We start from the raw sequence: 24,678 nt of genomic DNA, 5'->3' as shown, positions 1-24,678 counted from the left end.
TAATAAATAGGTAATAGATGGCCAGATAGCCAACAGCTAGAAAGCTAGACAACTTACAAGCAGCTAGACAGCTAATAGCTGTGTAAATGGAGAGCTAATAATAATAATCCATTTCATTTCTAAGCGCCTTTCAAAACTCTCAAGGTCACTTTACAGTCACAGGATAAGTAGTTCAGTGGGTGAGCAGCGGCAGCCACACGGGCCAGCGTTTACTCAACACGGAATAACTCAAATAGAAAAGCTAGCTAGCTAGCTAATAGAAAATTAGCTAGCTAGCTAACTAGATAGCTAATATGTTTCCTGACTCAAATAGCTAGTTATATTGCTAATAGCTAGATAGCTAAAATATAGAAAGCTAGCTAGCTAATAGAATGCTAAATAGCTAGCTAGCTAACTAAATAGCTAATAGATAGTTGACAAATGACAATGACAAAAACCCTGGCACTGGAGTGGACACATTTTTGCACATTGTCTGGCAGTGAATGAGTGAAAATGCAAATGACCCAAAACGATTGTTGCTAAAATACATGCAGGCTTCCAAGCGGACCACAAGGACTGAGGAGAAGAGGGGGGGGGGGTGTCACCTTTCACCTTTGTCTGTATACAAAGCCCCTCCCACCCCCGCCCCCCGGTTTGCCGACTTGGTATAAAGAGCATGGCTAATATGGCCGCCCCCCATCACCCAGGAAACCGTTCCCTCTTTGGCTGCGAGAACTGGCATGCGAGTTGTCAGTGGCGGCAAAGCTGAATGTCACGTACCAAGAAGGCCAGCGGCTTTCTTTAAACCCCGACCCCCGACCCCTCCACTCTTTCAGAACTTGCTCCAGTCAGTTGAGGACGGGGGGGGGGGGGGGGGGGGGGGGGGGGGACCTGTTGTAGCAACCAATCGGAGATGAAAAGTCAAGATTGCGATTGGACAACAAAACAACAAAATGGCTGCTTTTGAAGCCCTAAAACGCAAACACTAGAACAGCTTTAGAACCTTTAGAACCTTGACTTCGGCGCACGCCAATTTCGTTCCTTCTGCAGTCTCACAATTCCAAATTATCAAAATGGTGAAACATTTTGCTTATGTAGCTAATGAACATGTTGGGGCTGAGCGAGTTCTAATAGATAGCTAGATAGCTAGACAGCTAGCTAGCTCATTAGCTAGATAGCTATCTTGAGAGCTAAATAGCTAGCTCGATATCTCACTCGATAGCTCGAGGCCTCACTTGATCGCTCAACTGATCGATCGATAGGTCGCTCGCTCAATCGATAGGTCACTCGATCGATCGCAAGTTTGCTCGATCGAAGGCTCAATCGATCGCTCGATCGCTAGCTTGATCGCTAGTTTGTTCGTTCAATCAATCGCTAGATCACCTGATCAATCACTCAATCAATCGCTCGATCGCTAGTTTGTTCGCTTGATCGATCGCTAGATCGCTAGTTGGTTCGATCGATTGATCACTGGTTTGCTTGCTCGATCGCTAGTTCGCTTGCTAGTTTGTACTATTATTCTTATTATTATAATAAACCCCAATTTTTTTCTGCGCAGGTAAAAAAATGGCGTTCTTGGCAAAATAAACCTCAATTACCAAACCGCTGCAATGTATTAATTCCCCCCCGCCATCAAATTCTTGGGGTCGCCATGTTCCCACTGGGGGGTGTGGGGGGGGGGGGTGTCTTTTTCAATTCATACACTTGTGCATGAATGCTCTTGAATGAGAATGGTAGGGCCCAATGTGCATTCCATTGGCTTTCCGTCCTTCAAGAAGGACAAATCAGCATCTCTCTGAAGCGCCTTTGGTCCTTCAGCCCATTCTCTGGAGTTTGCAATCCATTGGAGCTTCCTTGGTTTGGGTTGCCAGCACCAGTGTGGTGAGAACACCAAGCATGCTTTGAAAAAGCCTCAATGGGGGCATTGAAAGAAGCGGACATTTTTCTTTTCTTTCCTTCCATCCCCCCTTTTTGTTTCTTTCTTTTGCGGGGACTCCTTCAGTCGGACGGACAAAGACGACTCAAGAGGAAAAGCGCTTCATTGCCGGCTAATTTGAAAGAGGATCGGAAAATACCCAGAGTGTGTAAGGCGAAAAGTGTGTCTCCCAAACATTTACTTCCCATAGGAAACCATTCAAATGAGAATAATCCGTTCCCAGGTCCCCATAAAACATTGTTGTCTACTTTCTAATTTTTTTAAACTACACAAAATAGACCTTATTTTATGTAGAATAAATGTGCTATGGTATAATAATGAAAGAAATACACTGTATTATATAATAAAGGCATTTTATTGACCTTTGTGATGGTCGTTGATGGCTTGATGGAATGGAGTCATCAGCATTAAACACATTCTTCTTCTTGTGATATTCAGCCATTTAGTTATTCATCTATTCATCCATCCGTCCATTTATTTATATGTATTCAATAATTTATTTATGTCTATTTTATATTTATTTATTTTTTGATTTAGATATTTATTCCTGTTGTATTTATTTTTAGATTTTTCATTTTGATTCATTTTTTTCATATAAAATTTATTTATTCATTTTTTGTATATATTTTTTATTCATTCATGTTCCATCTGTTCTAGTGCTTGGGTGGATCTAGTTTAGCTAGTTATCATGTTTATCTAGCTAGCTCCCTATCTAGCTATGCTTATAAATGAAATGTATTATTATTATTATTATTATTATTAGTTGCAGTAGACGCATCCCAGCGTGCAGGTGGCGCTTTGACACGTCACTGGAATGTCACGTCGGATCTCCAAGCGAGGCGTGTCAAGTCACTGGAGACCTTTTAACAAGCTACAAATGAAGCTTTAACACTTCAAAGGATCCATGACGGCGACACGACGGGGCGTCCAGTTCTTTTTTGGGGGTCGGTCCAGAGTGTTGCAAATCCGGAGCTGTTGAAATAAACATCTTTTTGGGAGGTCTGTGGCTCCAATGAACACCCGGGCCGAGCTTGACAGCTGTGACGGCAGCCAGGGAGTCAATGGCAGGTGCGGCGTGTGGGGGTGCAGGAAGGAATTTCTGCCAGTGTTTGACAGAAAAGGCCACCGCAAGAAAGACCATGACAGCTGCTCCCACTTGATCCTGTAACGGGCTGACAAAATTACTTTGGTTCCGTCACCCCCCGTCCGTCCGTCCATCGGGAGGGAGGGAGCTCCGGTAGAAGAAGGAAAATGGCACCATGTCAAGCTAGCTAGACAGCCATATAGCTAGCTAGATAGCTAATAGACAGAAAATAGTTAGCTCGATAGCCAGGTACCTGTAGATAGACAGACAGCTGGATAGCTAGCCAACTGATAGATAGCCAGCTAGACAGCTAGATAGCTAATAGATGGATTTTTTTCTTCTATTCCCCGCCCCGTCTTTGGTTAGAGCCGCACGTGATTGGTCAAGCTCTGTGGTAGCTAACTAACTATCTAGCTGGCTTGCTATATTGCTATCTATCTGGCAAACTATCTGTTGGCTATATATTAACTATCTACTAGCTGACAAGCAGGCTTTCTATCTGTGTATTTTAGTGACATTCAGTGTATTAGTTTAACTATCTAGCTAACTAGCTATATGGCTATCAAGGTGGCTAGCTATCACATCAGTGAGGAGAAGGCGGAGGGGTTCGAGAAACTTTGTGTCGATTTCAGAGTGTCCGAGCGTGACCTGCGATTTTTAAGTATGGATCGCAGAGTCCATGAAATTCTGCTTAATCAATCAATCAATCAATCAATCAAGTAAGAAATGGAGGAAGTTAGCATTCCAACATCTGTGTGATACACGGAGCTAATATCGCTCTCACAGGTTCTCAACTGAGCCCAAAACAAAGTCGATAAATGTGGCGGAAACCTTTCCCCGAGCGTATTATTGATCTCAGAGTCATTCGATTCCGTTTTCCTTTGGGTGGAGAAATTCCCCTCATGATTCCTTCCTGCTACGATTAATCGGAAAAGCTTCCTCTCGCGACCAAAACAACGACTTCCCGGATGCTAGCGACCAAAATGAGTTTTCTCCGCAGGTTGCCCGGACTCTCCCTTGTAATAAGAATCATAATATTAGGATAAATACGATACATTTTTCTGTTGGTGAGCAGCGGCAGCCACACGCGCCAGCGTTCACTCAACCCGGAAGTAACTAAATACTGTAGATAGAAAGCTAGCTGGCGAGCTAGCTAATAGATAGCTAGATAGCTAATTGATAGCTAGCTAATCAATAATAATAATAATAATAACAATAATAATAATACGTTTCATTTATAAGCACCTTTCAAAACTCTCAAGGCATTCACTCAACCTGGAATAACTCAAATAGATAGAACTTTAGCTAGCTAGCTAATATATTCTGTTGCGCCTTATACGCCAGAAAATACGGTTATTTAGACTTGAGCTATGTAGCTATCAGGCTTGCTATCTATTTGCTAGCTATTAGCTAGCCGGCTAGCTCTCTAGCTGGCTATTAGTTATTCATTGGCTAGCTAATCTCGCTATCTAGCTGGATATCTAGCTAGCTACCTTGCCACATATCTATTTGATTTCTATTTGCTAGCTAGCTAGCTGGCTACCTAACTAGCTATCCATTTCATTTATATGCTATCTATTCGCTATCTAGCTCCCTAGCTATCTATTAGTTATCCATTAGCCAGCTAGCTAACTTTCTATTTGCTATCCATTATCTAGCTGTCTAGCTATTAGTTATTTATTGGCTAGCTAATCTCGCTATCTAGCTAGCAATCTAGCTGGCTACCTAACTAGTTATCTACATGTTAACGATCTATTAGCTATCTAGCTAGCTATCCATTAGTTATCCATTAGCCAGCTAGCTAACTTTCTATCTATTTGAGTTATTCCAGGTTGAGTGAACGCTGTGGCTACCGCTGCTCACCCACAGAAAAAAACTTATCCTGTGACTGTAAAGTGACCTTGAGAGTTTTGAAAGGCGCTTTTAAATGAAATGCATTATTATTATTAATGTACGCTTTGTGAACGGTACGGTCGCAAATAAGCCTCAATTCTTTCTATCCCCGGCATTAATTTAAGTCTCCGGCGAACGGACAAGGCTGCAAGTTGAGACAGAAAAGATCACGTTAGCCTGAAGGTAACGATGACTCATCAATGTTATTCCGTCTCTCGCCATTTTGTTTGTGTCTTCAGCTGTGTTGGGTTCAGGTCTCTTCCTGTTCCACAACTTTTCATGGCCGTCACGGCGTGAGGTGTTGACACAGCGAGCCGTCAGTTCACCGTCAACAGGTTCCATCATGGCGGCAAACACCTGACTAAACAACAGGCGACGCGTGCTCTTTGTGGGATGACTTCAGCTATGCTAGCTCGCTCCCTTCGCGGCATCTTCAGCACAACACATTCCACCACTATCCATTCGGGGCCATTTTTCCTTCAACCGGTCCGCTTCAGTCAACCCGTTTGGAAAAGTGGCCCAAGCGAGAGGTTGGACCATCTCAGTGGGATCTTCGGATCTTTCCTAAAGTCATTGCAGATAAGTTGGGGCGGCGCGGTGAGTCACTGCTTAGCACGCCTGTCTCACACTGCGGGGGTGGACGGTTCAATTGCTGTTCCTCAGTCACGTTCTTCTGTGCCTCCGTGGATTTTGGATGGATGGATGGAATAATGGATGAATGGATAGGTGGGCTTGGATGGATGGATTGAAGAAAGGATGGATGGATAGATAGATGGATGGATGGATGGAAGAATGGATGAATGGGCAGATAGATGGGTGGGTGGATGGATGACAGAGAGTGGCTGCCTTTCCAGCAGCTCATGTATTTTGTTTTTCTACTTTCATAATTTTGCTGCTGTGAAATGTAAATTTCTCCACTGCGAGACTAATAAAGGCAAATCCAATCCAATCAATGACCATCACAAAGGTCAGTAAAACCACTTTATTACATAGTACAGTTTATTTCTTTCATTACAATCCAATGGCAGATTTTTTATACATACAATAACATACTTTGTGTATTTTTATGGCTTATGTCGTATAAAATGATGTTTTATGGGGACCCGGGAACGGATTATTCTCATTTTAATGGTTTCTTATGAGAAATAAATGTTTGGAAGACAAAGATTTCGCCTTACACACATTTCCTGGGAACCAATTAAATGCGTAAGCTGAGGTATCACTGCACTTAGCACCTGGGCGCTATCTTGAGTCCCCTGCTGATATATTTTAACGTTGGGATAGACTTGGCCGTCGCTGCCGAGCAGAAGCTCTTAGCGTCAAAACGTGTCACGAATCGCTTTTGGTGTACATTGACAAATGGAATCTTCACGCAGTCAAGCCAAAACGTACTCCCGTCGGCTTCTGCTCGCGCAGGAATTTCAGAAGCCACAAATGAAAAAGGCAGCTGTCATTTGGACGGTGGGGGACGGTGGGGGACGGGCGCTTCAGCTTTTGTTTAAGGCATTCCGACGCACTTTGGGCCCCTTAGCAACGAAAAGTAACACTCCGCCAGGTGTGACATTGTCAGGAACGTTCTTTCTTTGTGTGAGTGACTTGACGTGAAATTTGTCTTGATGTTCTGCCTTTTTATTCGGGTTGGCGTGGCTTCGCGCCAAAGCTAATTATTTGTCTTGATGTTTTGACACACCACAGTGATACCTCGGTTGGTTGACGAACCACTTGGCTTACAAACTTTTTGGTTCACCAACGTTAAATGTATGAACATTTTACCTTGGCATACCAACTATTTTTTGGGATACACACGGAACGCGTCAAGAACGCAGCAGTGAAGGGGGGGGGGGTTACAGAGCGAGAGAGAGAGTGAGGCCGTTCTCCAAAAAAGAAAATGGCAGCCGACTTTTTTTTGGTCCTCTATTCCCCCACCCCCTAGAAGAAATGAGAAAATGGATAGAAAACAGTGAAATTAGGACTTGTTTCAACTTGTTTGATAGTTCTAAGGCAGAGTGTAGACTGCAAGGTTAAAATTCCCATCAATCAGGTTCCACGAATAACCCGCATAAGCCATCTGTACACTTGATGCAAAAAGCTACCAACCCAGCTAAACAGAACACAATTGATGAAGAACTAGATACAATTATCACAGAGAAAGCACCTCCAAGGGATCATTCGTCAAGATGGTGAAAGAAAAGGCTACGTTACTCATCAAGTGTTTCATGCTGATGCAAGCGGCCACTCCATTCCATCAAGCCATCAACGACTATCACAAAAGTAAACAAAATGACTATATTATATAGTACAGTTTATTTGTTTCATTATCATACCATAGCACAGTTATTATACATAAAGTAGTGTCTATTTTGTGTAGTTTTAAGGCTTATTTAGTAGGAAATGAAGTTTTATGGGGAACTGAGAACGGATTATTCTCATTTTAATGGTTTCCTATGGGAAATTAATGTTTGGGAGACACACTTTTCGCCTTACACTCTGTCTGGGAACCAATTAAGTTTTTAAGCTGAGGTATCACTGTAACGAGTGAAGTCCACAGCCAGAATTAAACTGATTTTGTATTTTTTTTGGGGGGGCAATTCCTCAGTGGATTGCAGTCTGTCTTTCTTCAAAAGCCTCCCTTCATCTTTCTGCCGCAGGAGGAGAAAAGGAGATGGTGTAATGAGGGTTGAGGTATTCAAGCTCACTCGTCGGCGGCGGCAGCCATTTGCAAAGCGTGCCTTCCCGCGTTCGGGGGGCAGTTAGCGAGAGCGCGCCAATCATTGCGCACGGCGCCACGTATCACCTCTTAATGCACTTTGGGAATTCATCCTCACAGCTTGCTTCTCAAAAAGCATTCGGATGGACGCATGAATTTGGTCGCATTAACATCGGTGGCAAATGCCAAGGACGCCATTTCCATTTGTAGCAGTTGTCGCCATTTTAGAAAATACAAAACATTGACAATCGCGTCTATTATAAACGTACATTTCTTTGCGAAAATTACCATTTTAGAAAAACTAAATTGCCACTTGAGAAAAATTGTAAAAAATTGAAAATCATCATTTTATAAATGATTTTTTTAAGAAAATCCCCATTTTAGAAAAAGAAAATCACAATTTTAGAAAAATGTAAAAAAAAAGTGCAAATTGCCATTTTAGGAAAAATGTAAAACATTTAGAAAATCGCCATTTTAGAAGAATTTTAACCATTTGGAAATTTGCCATTTTAGCAATTTTTCAACATTTATAAAATTTTCGAAACCTCCCCCAAATTGAGCATCATGAGAATTGAATGGAAATGGGCCCCGTAGCAGCAGGGTGGAATCGGGTGGGATGGCGGGTGGGATGGTGGCTGGGGGGTTTTGTTTTTTGTTTGAGGAGGGCCACGTGGAGCTTGCACCTGTGTTTGAGGATCAGGCCGCCAGCAGGAAAATACCACTGCAACCTCCCCCCTCCGGTCTAAAGCCACACAGGTGGCTCTCCCACCTCCGTTTTCGACACCTCCTGATCAGACCAAAAAAAGAAAGAAAAAAAAAAAAACCCATCTCTGCCGAGATCAGAATCAAAATGGAGGACCAGAACGTGGCTCGCTCGGTATCCAGCTCCCTTTTGTTACTTCCTCTATAAAGACCACGTAGAAGATGACGCTTTAATAATAATAGTACTCCGGAGGAGGTTGAAAAGGCACACCGACTTACTTACGCTATTAGCTATTGAGCTAGCTCGCTCTCTATTTTCTATCTAGTTGGCTGGCTATCTATCTAGCTCGCTATTAGCTATCGAGATAGCTATCTAGCTCTCTATTTGCTACCTAGCTGGCTAGCTATCTATCTGGATATTAGCTATTGAACTAGCTAGGTAGCTAGCTCTCTATTTGCTATCTAGCTGGCTATCTATCTAGCCATGAGCTATCTATTAGCTTGTGAGCTAGCTTTCTATCTGTTTGAGTAACTTCCGGGTTGAGTGAACGCTGGCGCGTGTGGCCGCCGCTGCTCACCCACAGAAAAACTGATCCTGTCACTGTAAAGTGACCTTGAGTTTTGAAAGTGCCTCAAATAGATAGAAAACTAGCTAGCTAGCTAGCTAGCTAAGAGATAGCTAATAGATAGCCAGCTAGACAGTTAAAATTAAAATCGCCATTATAGAAATGACACTTTTTTTTAGAAAATCAACATTTTAGAAAAAGAAAATCGCCATTTTAGAAAATTTAGAAAAATTGAAAATCGCCGCCATTTTAGAAATGTAATTTTTTTTTTTAGAAAAATCACTTCGCTTAAAATGTAATGAATTATTATTATGATTATGATTAGACATTTAATTTCAAAGCGCCTTTCAAAACTCTCATTGCCTTGAGCTAAAAACGAATAGCGACATGGTTGTTTTCAAAACACAGTCTAATTCTCTTTGTTTTAGATGAACTATTTTTAAAATAATATTCAAATTGAATTAGAAAAAAAAAACAGCTTAGGGAGTTGTTAAAATAAACTAATCTGTCAAATGTCTGCTAATGTTTAAATGTGGCGTATTTTTAAACGTTTTGCCTGCGGGTGAAAAGACAAAAATGAACCCAAATGACGGTTCTTATCTCAACAACAAAAAACAAAACAAACGTAAATGGAGTCACTTGAATCAGAAAAGTGTGACTTGAATGGAAACGTCATGAGCGGAGGCTGAAAAGCAATCAAAACAACTTGATTGCAAGCAAAAAGGATGCTGGCGTTGTCTTTGGTCGGTGGTTGCTTTTCAGAGCTTGACGGGGGGAGGGGGGGGGGGTCGCAGGCGAGGGGGGGGGGGTCTTTCACAGCTGAAGCTCGGCGTCACGCAGCGCCGATCGTTGTCTCCCTCGCACTTTCTAACGAGCCATTTCACAACATCCACACGACGGATCGCCTCACAGCAGCGGCGGCGGGCTACTAGCGACCCCCCCCCCCTCACCGCCGCTCCTCCTTTCCACGCGACGCCAACAATTTGGATTAAACGCGCCAATGTGGACCTCGACGGCGGGACTCGGGCTCACTTTTTTTACCCTTTGACAGGCACTCCATTGCAAATAGCAGAAGGTTTGGACCCCCCCACCCAACTTTTTCTTTTTCACACACGGGGCGTCCGTCATGTGCACGTCGGCGGCGCATTTGACGCGCGCGGAGCCGCCCCATCCCTGCGATTTTGGGATTAGACTAATCCTGGCCAGCCGCCTTGATTGACTTGGAGCAAGAGCCCCCCATTACCCCCTCGGCTTCCCGGTTCTCCGTCCTTCGGGATCCCGCGGGACTCCATGCAGCCGCAAAGGTGGGTTTTTCTCGAAATCAACACCTTGCAAATTGGCCTCGCGTGTGCACCCACGAGCGACGATGCCCCCACCTTGCCCTCCCTTCCCATCCACACGCACATTTCGACTGAAAAGGGAATGCAAACCTGTGGAGCGAGCGTTTTGTTACCCGTGCATTCATTGAGTCTAAAATCAAGTCACCCACGACCCCCCCCCCCACACACCCACACACACACACACTGGCCCGGTCTGCATGTTCACATTGCTCAAAGCCTATTAGCATGACAGCTGCAATTAGCATCAACCGAGGTGTCCGTTGAGATGGACGTTTCATGGCAGGTCTGGCCGTGGGGGGCCGTAGCAGATGGACCGGACGCACACAAGGTTTTCACATACAATATTTGGAGCCGCGAGGGTCGTTGGACACCATCTAAATCAAATACCTCAGCAGGTTTTAATCACAGATTTCAAGACCGCGTTCTATAAAAGTACATGGAGGCCATGACAACTGAATCTTGTATATATAATAATAATAATAATAATAATAATAATACATTCAAAATTGTCATTGCTTCAGATGTCTCGAAGCTATGTGATATGAATTATGGATCAACGCAGCGATTTTAAACACAGCGAGTATAAATGACAGATATTGTTGAACGTTTGGGGGGTAATGAACAGATACAAAGATTTTTTTCTTTATTTGACACTCGTGTGGGTAATTCTTATTCATATTGTGTCAGTCGGCGACATATTGAGTCATGTAGTTTATCACAACCCAGTCACCCCTAAAAAAATGGCCGATCAACGTTGTTGTCTGTGTCCTGATTGGACCTCAATGAGTCTTTTCCAGCCCCTTCAATTCGTCAATGAAAATATCCATTGTACTATCGCAGCGTCTGACAAAACATATTCCGTTACGAACTGTCATTCCACAGGCTTAACCAGAAAAACAATTCGTATCACGTCAAGGTTTCCCGTCAATCATCCAGCCGATACAATGCGATCGATCGGTCATTTCAGGCTGTCGTCGTTCAACGCGTGGATGTACGAGTCTGCGGAATTTTCGATCGGCGTTCACCGTACCGCATGTTTAACTCAATCGCTACCATTCCCAAATTTATTCGGGTATTGAAAAGTGTGACATTGAGCGCCATTCCCAAATTTGGGCGGGTTTTGGTTTAATCCGTGTCATTTCTAAGCGCCATTCAAATCTCTCAGGGTCATTTTACAGTCACAGGATAAGTTTTTTTTTTCTGTGGGTGAGCAGCGGCAGCCACACGCGCCAGCGTTCACTCAACCCAGAAGGAACTCAAATAGATAGAAAGCTAGCTAGCGAATAGATAGCTAATAGCTAGTAAATAGCTAGCTCGGGCTCGTTTTTACAATCCACTCCCATCACGCACAAATACTGCACCCCCCTCCCTAAAAGACATACTAATAGTACAGTACCGTACAAGTGTGTACAGTGAACCCTCGTTTATTGCGGGAGATAGCCTGTGATAGGTGACATCCACGAAGTACAATCTAGTCAGATTGTTTTTTTTACCCCAATGCAAAACTGTACATACTGCAAAATGAACCAAAAAAGACTAAGACTAATAAAGGCAAATCCAATCCAATCCAATCAATAAAACCTCTTTTGTGATAGTTTAAAGAAGGGTGTCGTAAAACTATCTTTTGCTGCTGCGCCTATTCGTCCTGACTCCGCTGGGATTTTTTTTTTTTTTTTTTTTTTGGGAGGGAGGGGGGGTTGCCTCGTCGTGTAACTTTCAGCATAGTTGAAAAATGAGTGTGGGGATTGAATTGCTGAATTCGTCCTTCTTCGGGAACGCTTGAGTGGCTCAACGTGGAACAAGTCGGCGCATTGAGGTGGAATTGGAACTGTGTGGAGTGGGGGTCGAGGCTAACCCCCCCCCCCCCGACAAGCGATTGGCTCCCCGGATCTCCCCCTCGACCTTCCTCGCGCTCTATCTACCCGGCCGACTCGCACACATTTGCGGCTAGCCCACCGTGCTCCCTCCCCTCCCCTCCCGGCAAGAAACGACCCACTCACTCGCCGCCTTTCCAACCGCGGCCGGCCGGCCGGCCGGCTAGCTTACTTTTCGCTTGACTTACCGACGACGAGGAGGGGGGAGTGATGAGAGCGGACGGGCCCGACTTGAGACTCGTTTTCCGGGCTTTTGTCAACTTGTCCCCCGCCGCGTGGCCTCTTCCGGCAGGCAGAGGAGTGAAGGGCGACCCCGAGCTGGATGGATGGTTATGGGGAAGAGAGGCAGACCTCCGGCGATTCAAGTGTGCGCAGTCTTCGCTCTCTTTTTATCGCTCTTGCCTTCAGGTAAGACACACACACTATTCAAATTAAAATAGAGCTTATTAAAATATTGATTATAACATGAAACTAACTCACTGGTCAAGGCTCCTTCCGATTGTTTGTTTTCGAACATTTGGCGCCCGTCAAGTGTTGTAAGTCGATCCAAGTGTCGTAAAAGGTTGCTAAGTGCTAACTTGTTCCGCAATTAGCGACAATCAATTACGACAAACGAGGAGTCGGGTTGCCAGATTCGAGACGACGTTAGTTCCTCCTGCGGCGTTTGGGGAAATATCAATGCCAGGGGGGGGATAAACTGCATTTAATGTTTGAAAAAAATGTATTGAAAAACGTATTGCCGTGTTTGTTTTGAGTCTTTGGAATTATCGTTGTTGGATTAGTGAAGGCAGAGAATAATAACATGTTTTTTTTAATGGTTTGTTTTGTTTGGGGGGAGGGGATTGGGATTTATACAGTAGCTCGTGGAAAGTTAATACTACCCCCCCCCCCCTTCAGTCCATTTGCTCATACCGAAGAAGATGGCTCAACGTTGAGCTCCATTTTAATAATCTCATCTCTCATCTCATTTTCCGTAGCGCTTCTTCCTCATTAGGGTCGCGGGGGTTGCTGGAGCCTATCTCAGCTGTCTTCGGGCACGAGGCAGGGGACACCCTGAATTGGTTGCCAGCCAATCGCAGGGCACACAAAGACATACAACAGTCACTCTCACACTCACACCATTTTAATAATAATACATTTAATACACATTTAACATTTAATAATACATTGAATTTCCAAGTGCCTTTCAGAACACCCAAGCACACTTTAGAATTAAAAGAAAAATACACCAAACAATAAAACCATCAATATATGATAAATCAATTCTCAATAATCACGTGTGGAGAAAAATGCACTCTTGTACTGTAAATATGGGTTGATGCAATACAGCTACATATCAATATACCTTTCTTGATACGTGCAATATGTACAGTTTTTATGAAGTGTTTTTGCACATTTAATAATAATAATACAGTGATACCTTTATTTCTTTAATTACAATGAAATATCACATTTATTATACATAAAATAAAGTATATTTTGTGTCGTTTGAAGGCTTCAAAAATTAGAAAAAGATGTTCTATGGGGACCTGGGAACGGATTGTTGTCATTGTAATGGTTTCCTATGGGAATTGAATTTTTGGGATACACACTTTTGGCCTTACACACTCTGTCTGGGAAGCAATGAAGTTGGTGATGCGTTTGTTCCCAAACAGTGAGTCTGCAGTGCAAGATCCTCAAGTGCAACTCTGAATTGTGGGCCTCCACGACAAACTCCGGACCGGAGGAGGAATTCTGCACGGCGCTGCGCACGTACAACAGCTGCGTACGGCGCACCGCTCGCACCTGCCGAGGCGACCTAGCGTACCACTCGGCCCAGCACGGCATCGAGGACCTGATGAGCCAGCACAACTGCTCCAAGGAAGGCCCCACCTCGCAGCCGCGAGGACGGACGCCGCCCCCGCCCGCCCACCCGCCGCCGCCGCCGCCCGACGGCCAAGAACGCTCGGACGGCCCGGAGGTTTGCCGCTACGAGCGCGGCTTCCAGCGCGACGGCGCGCGGCCCCATTTCACGCATTGCGGCTTCTTCGGAGACCCTCACCTCAGAACCTTTGGCGATGATTTCCAGACGTGCAAGGTGGAAGGCGCCTGGCCGCTCATTCACAACAAATACTTGTCGGTGCAGGTGACCAACACCCCCGTCCTGCCCGGATCTTCCGCCACCGCCACAAGCAAGGTGAGCCCGATGCTCGTTTGTCCTTTCGGGCCTGCAACTCATCCCAAAAAAAAAAAAAAAATTCATCCATCCAGGATTAAAATCGGCCAATTCCCAGTTGGGATCTCTGATAATAATTAAGATACAGTGATACAACTTGGCTTACGAACTTAATTGCTTCCCAGACAGAGTGTGTAAGGCCAAAAGTGTGTATCCCAAAAAGTAATTTCCCATCGGAAACCATTCAAATGAGAATAATCTGTTCCCAGGTCCCCATAAAACATCATTTTCTAATTTTCTAAGCCTTAAAACTACACAAAATAGACCTTATTTTATGTATAATAAATGTGCTATGGTATTGTAATTAAAGAAATAAACTGTACTATATAATAAAGTGGTTTTATTGACCTTTGTGATGGTCGTTGATGGCTTGATGGAATGGAGTGGCCGCTTTCATCAGCATTAAACACTTAAAATGTAATGTATTATTATTATTAGTAGTAGTAGTAGTATTGATGAGGAACGTCGCCTTCTTCTTTCACCATCTTGAGGAATGATCCCTTGTAGGTGCTTTCTCTGCCATCATTTTACCTAGTTCCTCATCAATTGTGTTCCGTTTAGCTGAGTTGATAGCTTTTGCATCAGGTGTACAGATGACTTCTGCGGGGTATTTGTAGGAGCTTGATTGATGGGATATTTTAACCTTGCAGTCTACACTTTGAACTATCATTAAAGTTGAAACGAGTCCAAATTTCACTGTTTTCTATCCATTTTCTCACTCACTCTCTGTCGTGCCTGTCTCTTTAATGTTTAAACCACCTCCCCTCACTGCTGCGTTCTTGACCAATCACATGGCTTTAATTGAAGTCTGTGGGCGGGGAATAGAGGACCGAAACAAGTGGTCCCCGGATCATCGCTGGCGAGTTCACGGGCGGGCTTTGCCGTGCTATGAATGCCTCGTCTTTGTGTCTGCACACTGAGGCCTGATTTGTTTTTTTTTTGTTTTTTGACACATTTTTCAAAGCTGATGGCTTTTTTTTGGACGGGGAGGCCAAGTTAAATGCCCCCCCCCCCTCACCTCCTCCCATGTTGAGCTGGCTGAAATGTGACACCAAAGCCATGTGGACGACATGGCGCAAAAACATTGGAAGAACTTTTCCTTTCGGTGGTTCCACTCCAGCTGAATATATTTGGATATGGGGGGGGGGGTGTTGTTTTTGTGTGTGTATACCTTGGAAACTACTGCGGTTTTGCTGTAATGACTACGGTTTTCGTGATCCCATTTCGCGTTACAGTTTATTAATGAAAATTACTGTATCCAATAAAAACAAAAACAAGTCAAAAATCATTTAAATTGTACACACTGTACTCAACATTCTGGCTAGTTAGCTAGCTATTAGCTATCTAGATATAATAGTAGAAAAGTAGAAAATTATGTTTTATGGGGACGTGGGAACGAATTATTCTCATTTTAATGGTTTCCTATGGGAAATTAATTTTTGGGATAATAATACATTTTTTTTCTAAGCTCTTTCAAAACTCTCACGCTCACTTTACAGTCACGGGATCAGTTTTTCTGTGGGTGAGCAGTGGCAGCCACACACGCCAGTGTTTACTCAACCCGAAATAACTCAAAAAGATAGAAAGCTAGCTAGCTAATCGAATTATAGATAGATAGCTAATAGATAGCTAGCTAACTAGATAGCTAATATGTTTCCTGACTCAAATAGCTAGCTATATGGCTAATAGATAGCTCTCTAGCTAGCTAGATAGCTAATAGATAGACATATAGCTAGCTAATAGAATGCGAGATAGCTAGCTAATGTTTCCTGACTTAAATAGCTAGCTAGCTAGCAATATTGCTAATAGCTACCTCTCTAGCTCACTAGATAGCTAATATGTTTCTTGACCCGTCCAGTTGCAAATGGCTGAAGAGTTGCTAGCGCGCCCAGATAAGAAGGCTAACGTCAATCGCAAGAGCTGCCTGTTGCCATGGTAACCACCGTCTTCTTTTTCTCACGTAATAAGGTCATTTGTAAACTACTATAAAAACAAAGTGTCGTGTTTTATGATTTCATAGTGTGGAAATGATATCCGATATCGGTACTCTAAGCGAAAGCTACTTGCTGCGAAAAACCCTAATAGCCTTGGCTCCCCTTACCCCCCTGCAGCTGACAATCATCTTCAAGAACTTCCGGGAGTGCGCGGAGCAAAAAACGTATCACGCCGAGACGGACGAACTCCCCGCCGCCTTCGCCGACGGTTCCAAAAACGGCGGCGAGCGCCACGGCGCCAACGCGCTGCGCGTCCTGGAAAAAGTTCCCGGCCGCCACGTGGAGATTCAAGCTCGCTACATCGGCACCACGCTGGTGGTGCGGCAGGTGGGCCGCTACCTGACCTTCGCCGTGCGCATGCCCGAGGAACTAGTGCGCTCGGCGGAGGAGGACGCCGACCGGGACTTGTACCTGTGCCTGCGCGGCTGCCCCGCCGACCAACGCATCGATATCAAAAAAGCGGGTCGGCGAGCGGCGGCGGCCACGTACCGCTCGGCCAGGGCCGAGTGCAAAGAACGTCTCCCCGTGGAGGACTTGTACTTCCACTCGTGCGTCTTTGACCTTCTGTCGTCCGGGGACCTCAACTTCACCATGGCCGCCTACTACGCGCTGGAGGACGTCAAGACGCTGCACTCGGACAGGAAGCGCTTTCACGTCTTTGACGAGGACGCCCTCGTCGGTGGCGCCGCCGCCGCGTTCCGGGCGGCGGCGCCACGCTTCCCCTTTGACCTTCTGGCCGTCCTCTTGTGCTCCGTTCTGGCGCTTTAGCCACTGGAATTTTGTCTTCATAATAATTACTATAGGCCTTCACTCAGTAACTCGGATAGAAAGCTAGCTAGCTAATAGACAGCTAACAGATAGCGAACTAGGCCTTCACTCAAACCCGGAAGTAACTCAGATAGAAAGCTAGCTAGCTAATAGACAGCTAATAGATAGCTAAGTGACTCGGATAGAAAGCGAGCTAGCTAAGCCTTCACTTAACACAGAAGTAACTCAGATAGAAAGCTAGCTAGCTAATAGGTAGCGAACAGATAGCTAGCGATCGACCTAGCTACTGATCGTCCTCGCTATTGATTGATCTAGCGAGCGATCGAGCTAGTGAGCGATCGAGCTAGCTAGCTCTCTTTCTATTCAGCTAACTGACTAATCCATTCGATCAAAGGTGTCAAAGTCAAGGTCCGGGGGCCAAATCTGGCCACCATTCATTTTAGACCTTTATCTTGGATGAGGCTTAATTTAAGCTAATGTGTACGCGCGACGCTTTGTTAGCATCAGTGCTACTTTTTTGTTTGTGCTGAAAAGGCGTCATTTCGCATCAGCGTTGGTGCAGAAGTCCTTTTGAGAGCTTGCTAAAGAAACAAGCTTCTGTGGCAACATTTTGTGGACGTCGACCAGGCTAACAACAACAACAACAACGTTTGAAAAGTCACATTCGCGCATTAAGCCTCGATTTCGACGTTAGCGCTCAACTCTGCTTTTTGTTTGATTTGAACACTGAAGTATTTGTCCCGACTGCTCGTTTTTGTTTTGTTTTGTTTTGTCGACAGCAGTGACGCCATCTTAAGTGATCGTAATGTGGAATCTGAATGTTTGCAGTTTGTGTGCTTTTTATTGTGACTTTTACAGTCGCTGCTGTGATATTGTAAATCGTGTGTATGTGTGCGCACGCGTGTGTGTGTGTGTAGTTTGACTAACTGTGAATGTGATTTAGATTTTTATTTTTCGCAGATATGAACAGCACGCAAGACAATTTTTGAGTGTTTTGTGCTGCTCATGATTGCCAAATGAACGCACTTTATGTTTTTAGCTAGCGCTTGTCGTTGTGGTGGTCGTTTGGAATTTAAAAAAAAACAATCGGGAAATGCTCAAATTGATCAAACTATGTTTTTAAAAACACTCACTGTTTATGTGTTTATTATTTATTGAATAAAAAGAAAAATGTGTTGTTTGTGACCGTCGTCTCTTTTTGGTGATGTAGCGTGTATGTCAGGCTTCTACTGCCCCCTTGATGGCTAGGATATACAGTGATACCTTGGTTTACGAACTTTTCGGTTTACGAACGTTAAATTTATGAACATTTGACCTTGGCATACCAACTATTTTTCGGGATACACACGGAGCGCCACAATAAGTGACGTGTCGTTCGCGAATGAGCCTGTTCTAACAAAAAAATGGCAGTCGCCAGCCCATCTTCGGTTAAAGCCATGTGATTGGTCTAAAACGCAGCAGTGAGGGGAGGTGGTTTAAACATTAAAGAGACAAGCAGGCGACAGAGAGAGAGAGAGTGAGAAAATGGATAGAAAACAGTGACATTTGGACTCGTTTCAAGTTTCATAGTTCAAAGGCAGAGTGTAGACTGCAAGGTTAAAATATCCCATCAATCAGGCACCATAAATAACCCGCGCAAGCCATCTGTACACTTGATGCAAAAAGCTATCAACCCAGCTAAACAGAACACAATTGATAAGGAACTAGGTAAAATGATGGCAGAGAAAGCATCTCCAAGGGAAGATGGTGAAAGAAGGCGACGTTCCTCAAGTGTTTCATGCTGATGAAAGCGGCCACTCCATTCCATCAAGCCATCAACGACCATCACAAAGGTCACCACTTTATTATACTGTACAGTTTATTTCTTTCATAATAATACCATAGCATATTTATTATACATAAAATAAAGTATATTTTGTGTTGTTTTAAGGCTTAGAAAATTAGAAAGTAGAAAAAGATGTTTTATGAGGATCTGGGAACGGATTATTCTCATTTTAATGGTTTCCTATGGGAAATTCATTTTTGGGATACACAATTTTCGCCTTCCACACTCTTGTTTGGGACGCAATTAAGTTCGTAAGCCAAGGTATCACTAGTGACATTTGGGACAGTGACATTTGACATTGATGTGCCATCAATAAACTTAATATTTCATTTCTAAGCGCCTTTCAAAACTCTCAATGTCACTTTACAGTCACAGGATATTTTTTTTAGGAATATCTTTTAACGTTGTTTGTTTCTGATAAACTTTTGTTCAACACTCGAGCCCATTTATCTATCAGTAGTCGTGAAAATGAGTGGAGTGAATGTTTACTTGACAATTCTCTCCTCGCCACCCTAAAACTGTCGCTAATGGGCGAGCGTGCCGGTCGTAAAACAAAGTTAGAACGGTCGTAAAACAAAGTAAGTACGGCGTCGTCTTACCATCGATTGGAAAAAGGGCTGCCACACGAGTTGTTTCGTGACTGTCGTCTCTTTGTGGCGATGTAGGCGTGGTTGTCAGTCTTCTACTGCCACCTATCGGACGCTAGGATGTAGTGACCTTTGAGACAGTCCAAGTAAATATTACAGCAGGGGTGTTCGTGCCAGCAATAAAAATGCCGTTTTTATTTGTTTGTTTGTTATTTAAATATCTTTTAACATCGTTTTGTTTCTAATAAACTTCTGTTTGACACTTGATCCCGTTTATTAGTAGTAGTGGAGTGAAAGTTTACTTTACAATTTTCTCCTCTCCCCCCTAAAAGTGCTGGTAATGGGGCTAGTCTGCTGGTCGTAAAAATAAATAATAATAATAATAATAATAAATTTCATTTCTAAGCGCCTTTCAAAACTCTCAATGTCACTTTACAGTTACGGGATACGTTTTTCTGTGGGTGAGCAGCGGCAGTGAATAGACAGCTAATAGATAGCTAAGTAACTCGTATAGAAAGCTAGCCAGCTAATAGATAGCTAACAGATAGCTACCTAGGCCTTGACTCAATCCGGAAGTCACACAGATAGAAAGCTAGCTAGCTAATAGACAGCTAATAGATAGCTAAGTAACTCAGATAGAAAGCTAGCCAGCTAGTAGCTAGCTAGGCCTTCACTCAACCCGGAAGTAACTCAGATTGAAAGTTAGTACAAAGTCAACTGATTATACATTGGAAAACATTGTGGACTCGATATTAATGATGGGAATTCTGGCTCTTTTTAGAGACTCTTTTGGCTCTTTCGGCTCTCAAATGGATCCTCAGTTGTTGTTTTTTTTGTTGCGTAAATTAATTTACAACCACAAATAATGTCAAATTATATGTAAAACGAATTACTCATATAAAAAAATGAACATTTCATCATTTTTTAAAATGTACTGTATATGGCTTCATGTATATTCTTCTCAACATACTCAACATTGAGTACTACCAAAAAAACTAAAATATAATGTACAAAAACACACATCTCAAAACAAGGGCAACAAGCATTTTCAATCTGTGTATATTTATAAGCTTTTTTTGCTTTTGACAGTAAAACAACACAAGTAAAGTTTACTTGATTACCACTCAACAAATTCTAAATTTTAATTTGTAAAGCCAAAAGGAAAAAGCAGCATCCAGGTAAAAGTTTTAGCTATATCTATATCTATGTAGCTATAGCTATAGATATCGATAGACATCTATCGATACCTATAGATATATACAGGTAACATCCGACTTACGACTGAGTTCCGTTCCGACCAAACGGTCGTAAGTCGAAATCGGTCGATTGCTGTGCGAGAGTGAGATGCTGGCTGGCTGGCTGGCCAGAATTGCCGTACACGTTGCCGGCCTGCTAGCGCGTTGCGGTGCCAGGCGTGAAATTAAATTTTTAAAAATAGGGTCTGGAGGTCGCGGTCGTAAGTACGGGTGGTTTTAAGTCGAGCTGGCCGTAAGTCGAATATATATTAAAATGTAACGCGTGAAAATAAAATGGAGTCTAAAAATTCAATATTGTGTGCGGTACAAAAAAAACACTCCCAAAAAGTGCAATAATGAAGTATTTGCACTCATTATTGCCACCTACTGGAGTATATGTGGAATAACATTCTAGTTCCTGGGGGTGGCACTCCGCTCCCCCATTTTCAAATGACCGTATTGTTCACAAATGACCTCAAATTGTGTGTACTTTTGTGTAACAAATTTTTATTACATATGTCCAAACATACGTACGAGAGCATTTCTCATCAAGAGTGGTTGTTGTCACAAATAGAAATTATTGAGACATTTGTTTGTTTGTTGTTTTTTTTGAAGCTATCATACAAGGACTGGAGTTTGCTTGATGTAGTACCGGAGGATGAGAAGAACACTTTTTTTTGGGTGTGTATTACTACCACATACAATACATGATGATTAACAGTTGGATCCTTTTTGCCACTTTTCACTTCGAGTCATTCCGTAAATCCTTAAAATGGCATTCTTAAAATATATATTAGGGTTACTTTTAATAATAATAACACATTTGATTCATAAGCGCCTTTCAAAACTCTCAAGGTCACTTTTTACAGTCACAGGAATTTTTTTTCTGCAGGTGAGCAGCGGCAGCCACACATGCCAGCGTTCACTCAACCTGGAAGTAACTCAAATAGATAGAAAGCTAGCTAGCTAGACTGGCTAGCTATTAGCTATATAGCTAATAGCTAGCCAGCTAGCCAATAGCTAGCAAAAGCTAGATAGCTACATAGCTTATAGCTAGCTGGCTAGATACTACTACGACGACTACTGAACGCTGGCGCATGTGGCTGTCGCTGCTCACCCGCAGAAAAACGTATCCCGTAACTGTAAAGTGACCTTGAGAGTTTTGAAAGGCGCTTAGAAATGAAATGGATTATTATTATTATTATTATTAATTTTACATGATTTGTGAAGGGATTTTTTCCCTTTAACAGTGCAAAAAAAATAATCCTCATTTTTTTTCCCCAAGGATGCTCTACACTGAAATACTTGTGAAAATGTACATATGAATTATTGAGAAATATTCACCCCCCCCCCCCTCACAAGCCCTCAAATCCAGTTGGACTGAAATTTGCTTTGCAAAAAAAGTCTCACAAAGACACGGCAAGGCGGCCATTTTAGGCTCTGCGCGTGGCAACTTCCCAGCGTTGCTTCCAAGATGGACTCCATCCAAATATTTGGTTGGATTGCCAACAAATTCCATTCGGGTTGCAACGTTTTGGACATTTTGAACGTGGGGAAACTTTGCTTTGTTTTAAGGAAATTTGCTGGGAAATTTACATTCCTTTGCAACAGTAACATTGAACCAAGTCAATCAATTCATTTGCCATTTGCGCAATTAGCACAATTAGCACAATTACACCCCCCCCCTCACCCCTCTTCCTTGATTTAAATACTGGTCATTAAGCCCCACCCCCCTCACAAGTCGCGTACAAGACCCCCGCAGGTCATAAGGCACAAACAGGAGAAAGAAGTTAGCACAAAATGGAGGCCAGCGCAATCCATGACGCGTACCCGAATTTAATACCACAAGGGGAAAAAAAAGAGGCAAAAATGAGGTGGGGGGCGGGGGCGGGTTGTTATGACGTAACTAATACTGATTCTTCCCATTTCCTTGGAAATTTTTCACTTGATAAAAATTAAAAAAAAGGAAATGATTCTATTTCTGCAAAGTGTGTTCATGAAACAGCATTGCGACAAGCAATGGAACAATTCCACCGTCATCCGCTAGAGGGAAGCAGAATCAATGGAAAGCGCCTCAAACGAGACAAACGGAAGGAAGAACTTTTTGCTCACAAACAAGTTGGCGCTGATTTCAATACTTTTGTGTCAAATAGATAGACGCTAAAGTGATTTGTTGACAGAAAAATGGTCACGCTAGCAAACATACCGAGCGGTGGTCGCGTGCGCTGACGCCAGGACGGGAAATTTCATGGCGTCTATTCGGATTTCACAAAATGGAAGATTCTTAGCAGGGAATTTCAATCCAATCTACAATTTTAGCATCATTTTGCTAGCTTAACTTGAGAGCACCTCGACGTCACAGTTACTGGCTATCGCTAAATTGTTTTTTAATCTTTTTTTTTTTTGCTTTGTGTTGCAAGCTAAATTTGGGCATGATTGGGAGGGGGGGCTAGTGTGGGGGGGGGGTCACTGATGATGGACAGGAATGTCCTTACGAGGAGTGCTCGCTAGTTTATGGCGAATAGTTTTCCACTTTGGACGGAACAAAACGATTGGAAATACAGTTCATGGACCTCCATCCCAAATCAATTCCCGCCAAAGTATTCGTTTTCAACTTGCCCGTGGAAATCTTCCATCGCTTTTTGCAACCCGAACAAATGCCGCTGCTGCTGATGCGGCGGCATCAAAGGACAACCAATTGTTCTGTGTTCACATTGACACTTAAAGCTAAACACACATTATCGCTAGCCATTGTTGCTAGCGAGCCAGGTAGGTCGCTAGCCAGCTAGCTAGCGTGGTCGCGAGCTGGCTCGGTCGCTAGCTCGCTTGGTTGCGAGCTAACTCGGTCACTAGATAGCTCGGTCGCTAGCTAGCTCGGTTGCTAGCCAGCTCCGTCGCTAGCTCTGATGCTGGCTAGCTCTGTCGCTAGCTAGCGCGGTCATGAGTTAGCGCGGTCGCGAGCTAGCTCAGTCACTGGCTAGCGCGGTTGCAAGCTAGCTCGGTCGCTAGATAGCTCAGTCGCTAGCTAGCGCGGTCACTAGCTAGCGCGGTTGCGAGCTAACTTGGTCACTAGCCAGCTCGGTGGCTCGCGAACTCGGTCGCTCGCTAGCTCCGTTGCTCACTAGCGCGGATGCTAGCTAGCACATTATGATTCCTCCTCGTCGTCCACTAAAAAACAAAAACCAAGCAGGCACTTTTAGGTCAGTGAAAAGTTCCTCGGGTCCAAAAGTAGCCCATGGGACTAAGCCTCCATTTCCGTTTCGTCCAGTACTTTCTCCATCTTTGAGGGCAACGTGGTCCGCTTCTGATGACGGACGGGGGTCCGGTTCTAAAGGGTTTTTTTTGGGTAGTTTTTAGGCCTTCCTGTGGTTCCAGGTGGTCTCGGCGGAGGCGTTGTTCTCCGGCGGGGACGAGCGGGAGTCGTGCGGGGACTTTTGGGCCTGCGGGGACCGCGGGTCCAAGGGCGAGGCTTTGTCCTGGTGGAAGGGTCGGCCGTAGTGGTCTTGGCCCGGCGGGGGGCCGGATGCCCGGTGCCGGAAGTCCTGAGAGGGGCCGTCGCGTCCTTGGTGGTGGTAGTTGGGGCGGAAGTCGTCCGGGCGCCTTCGTTTCGAGTCCTGGTGTCTGAAAGACAAAATGGCACAAATAGATAGAAACCTAGCTAGCCAGCTAGTAGATAGCCAACAGATAGCCAGCTAGATCGTGAGCCACCTCAATAGCTCTATAGCTAATAGCTAGCTAGCTTGATAATACACTGAATGTCACTATGAAACACACAGATAGAAAGCTAGCTAGCCAGCCAGCTAGTAGATAGCCAACAGATAGCTAGCTAGATAGCTATATAGCAAATACTAATAATACGTACATTACATTTGAAGTGCCTTTCAAAGCTCTCAAGGACACTTAGCTCAGCTCAGTCGCTAGTTATGCTAGCTGTCGGTAGATAGCGTGGATGTTAGCTAGCTCGGTCACTAGC

The 24,678-nt window shown here is 43.9% G+C and overlaps 2 protein-coding genes and 1 long non-coding RNA gene across 6 annotated transcripts in view; 1 reads left to right on the top strand and 2 right to left on the bottom strand.

Moving 5' to 3' along the window:
• The first annotated feature begins 9,663 nt into the window (after positions 1-9,663).
• rgma (repulsive guidance molecule BMP co-receptor a) lies at positions 9,664-18,236 on the top strand. The gene is made up of 4 exons (XM_088996535.1): positions 9,664-10,171; positions 12,374-12,489; positions 13,737-14,257; positions 16,408-18,236. Exons 1-4 carry the CDS (start codon positions 10,158-10,160, stop codon positions 17,056-17,058), a joined length of 1,302 nt encoding a protein of 433 aa, XP_088852661.1. The 5' UTR covers positions 9,664-10,157; the 3' UTR covers positions 17,059-18,236.
• On the bottom strand, positions 11,895-19,628 carry LOC148897346 (uncharacterized). Of its 2 annotated transcripts, none has more exons than XR_016114996.1 (3): positions 19,483-19,628; positions 14,123-14,294; positions 11,895-12,483 (listed from the first exon to the last, which is right to left on the bottom strand). It is a non-coding gene; the product is annotated as an uncharacterized LOC148897346 (long non-coding RNA). The 2 variants fall into 2 exon arrangements; XR_016114995.1 differs by having other exon boundaries at positions 14,123-14,288.
• A 1,564-nt stretch (positions 19,629-21,192) lies between these two features.
• The window catches only part of chd2 (chromodomain helicase DNA binding protein 2), a 31,775-nt gene continuing 28,289 nt past the window's right edge, over positions 21,193-24,678 (bottom strand). For all 3 annotated transcript variants that reach the window (XM_088996531.1, XM_088996532.1, XM_088996533.1), the window contains one exon: positions 21,193-24,326. In XM_088996531.1, the coding sequence (XP_088852657.1) occupies positions 24,059-24,326 (268 nt within the window). In that variant the 3' untranslated portion in view covers positions 21,193-24,058. The remainder of the gene's footprint in view (positions 24,327-24,678) is intronic.

This window comes from Hippocampus bargibanti, linkage group LG05, assembly GCF_051943395.1.
Source record: "Hippocampus bargibanti isolate YZ-2025 linkage group LG05, ASM5194339v1, whole genome shotgun sequence".
In the NCBI taxonomy this organism is placed as follows: Eukaryota; Metazoa; Chordata; class Actinopteri; order Syngnathiformes; family Syngnathidae; genus Hippocampus; species Hippocampus bargibanti.
The sequence above is the reverse complement of the archived record's forward strand: the minus strand, read 5'-3'. Positions and strand labels throughout refer to the sequence as shown.